This window comes from Corylus avellana, chromosome 5 (assembly GCF_965113065.1).
Source record: "Corylus avellana chromosome 5, dhCorAvel1.hap1.2, whole genome shotgun sequence".
NCBI lineage: Eukaryota > Viridiplantae > Streptophyta > Magnoliopsida > Fagales > Betulaceae > Corylus > Corylus avellana.
Window position 1 is genome coordinate 6512422 of NC_142494.1, and position 1733 is coordinate 6514154.

At 37.9% G+C, this 1733-nt stretch overlaps 1 protein-coding gene across 1 annotated transcript; it reads left to right on the top strand.

The window, feature by feature from the left end:
• The first annotated feature begins 547 nt into the window (after positions 1-547).
• PSB27 (photosystem II family protein) lies at positions 548-1324 on the top strand. The gene has a single exon (XM_059595976.2). It carries the CDS (start codon positions 633-635, stop codon positions 1146-1148), a length of 516 nt encoding a protein of 171 aa, XP_059451959.2. The 5' UTR covers positions 548-632; the 3' UTR covers positions 1149-1324.
• Positions 1325-1733: the final 409 nt, after the last annotated feature.

Genomic DNA, 1733 nt, shown 5'->3' on the forward strand with positions numbered 1-1733 from the left:
TTTATGTGACTAATATGAAAAAGACACTTAAACTGTGTTAAAATTGGCGTGATAAATAAGTGTGAAGAGTAATATTACTCAGTACAAGTTAATCGTTAAGTTTTGAACCATGGACAACTTCAACCCACAACTTTAACATTGTAATGTTCATAGCATAGCATAGGATTAGGATTTTTAACTAATAATTTGGACAACAATATTGTGATAAAATTGTCTGTTCAAGTAAATTTTAGATTGTCTAGCAACCTATTTTGACAAGTGAACCCTTTATAAACTCTCACACATGTAGTACCCAAATTGTAAAATATGCTTATCACATAGCATGCCAAATTACCAATAGATTGGACCAAACATTATAGTAAATTAAATATGAACAGCGGACATTTAATCTACCATTGAAGGCTGCAATTTCTCTAATAGTCCATGTGGCAGCCAAGGCTTGAAGCAAATAAATCTCAACCTCAGGAAGGCTTGTCTATATCGATCTATCATCTCATTGGGTCTTTTGTCATCCATAAAACACAAAACTAAGATAAGGTGATAAGCCCACGTGGCAGAAACCCAATTCCCCTCCCTAACCAAAAACATATACACACTCTCTCCCTCCATTTCTCTCCCTCTGCAGCCAAACGATGGCATCACCAACCCTAATAACTCCCACCTCCAAGCCAACTCAACTCTCCCCCATCAAACCCAAATTCACCACCACCACCACCACCACCACCGTCACCGCCGCCGCCTGTCAACCTCGGCGCCGTGAATTCTTATCACTAGCCACAGTCATCCTCTCTCCGGCATGCCTCTTTCCGGTGACTCCAGCTCTAGCTGGTACCGACGAAGATTACGTGAAAGAGACGGAAGAAGTAATAACCAAGGTGAGAAACACCATCAACATGGACAAGAATGATCCCAATGTGGCTAATGCGGTGGCGGAGCTGAGAGAGACTTCAAATTCTTGGGTGGCCAAGTACCGGAGGGAGAAATCTTTGCTTGGCAGGCTTTCCTTCCGGGACATATATTCTGCAATCAACGCCGTTTCCGGCCACTATATTAGTTTCGGCCCCACCGCGCCGATCCCGACAAAGCGTAAGGCGAGGATATTGGAAGAGATGGACACTGCGGAGAAGGCCTTGTTGAGAGGAAGATAAAGAGCGGTACTATTTAATGCAGAGAAGCATTTTCTTTTTTCTTTTTTCTTTTTGTCAAGATCCAATTTTAAGTATTTGAGTTTTTACATTGTTCGAGTTAGAGTTACACAATGAGGTTTACTTTGTGTGAACTGTGATGGGGAATATTTTGCAAATAAATTGTAGAGTTTCTTTCACTGACAGACAAAGAAAATCCTGTGAGAGACATGTTTTGTGAAGTAGACATTTGCTCCATGTCGATTATCAATCTCAGTATTTGCACAAAATGAAATTTCACCAATATTCCAAATTTTAGGATTTACTTTTAATTTGGCTAGATGTGGCTGTATTCTTAATTAATTGGATAAGGGTTCTAGCATATTATTATTATTATTATTTGGGGAGGTGTGTTTCATTTAGACTTTTTCACGATGTTCTATTCTATTGCTAGTAATTTGGAAAAAAAATTCTAAAAATTCCAATTCGTTAGAATACATAAGGATAGAAATTCTTTATGTTAAATGGAAATTCGTTTATCCTAAACTAAAAGGTTTTGATTACATTTAAAATTATTTAAATCATTTGTAAAGCTCTATATATAAAATC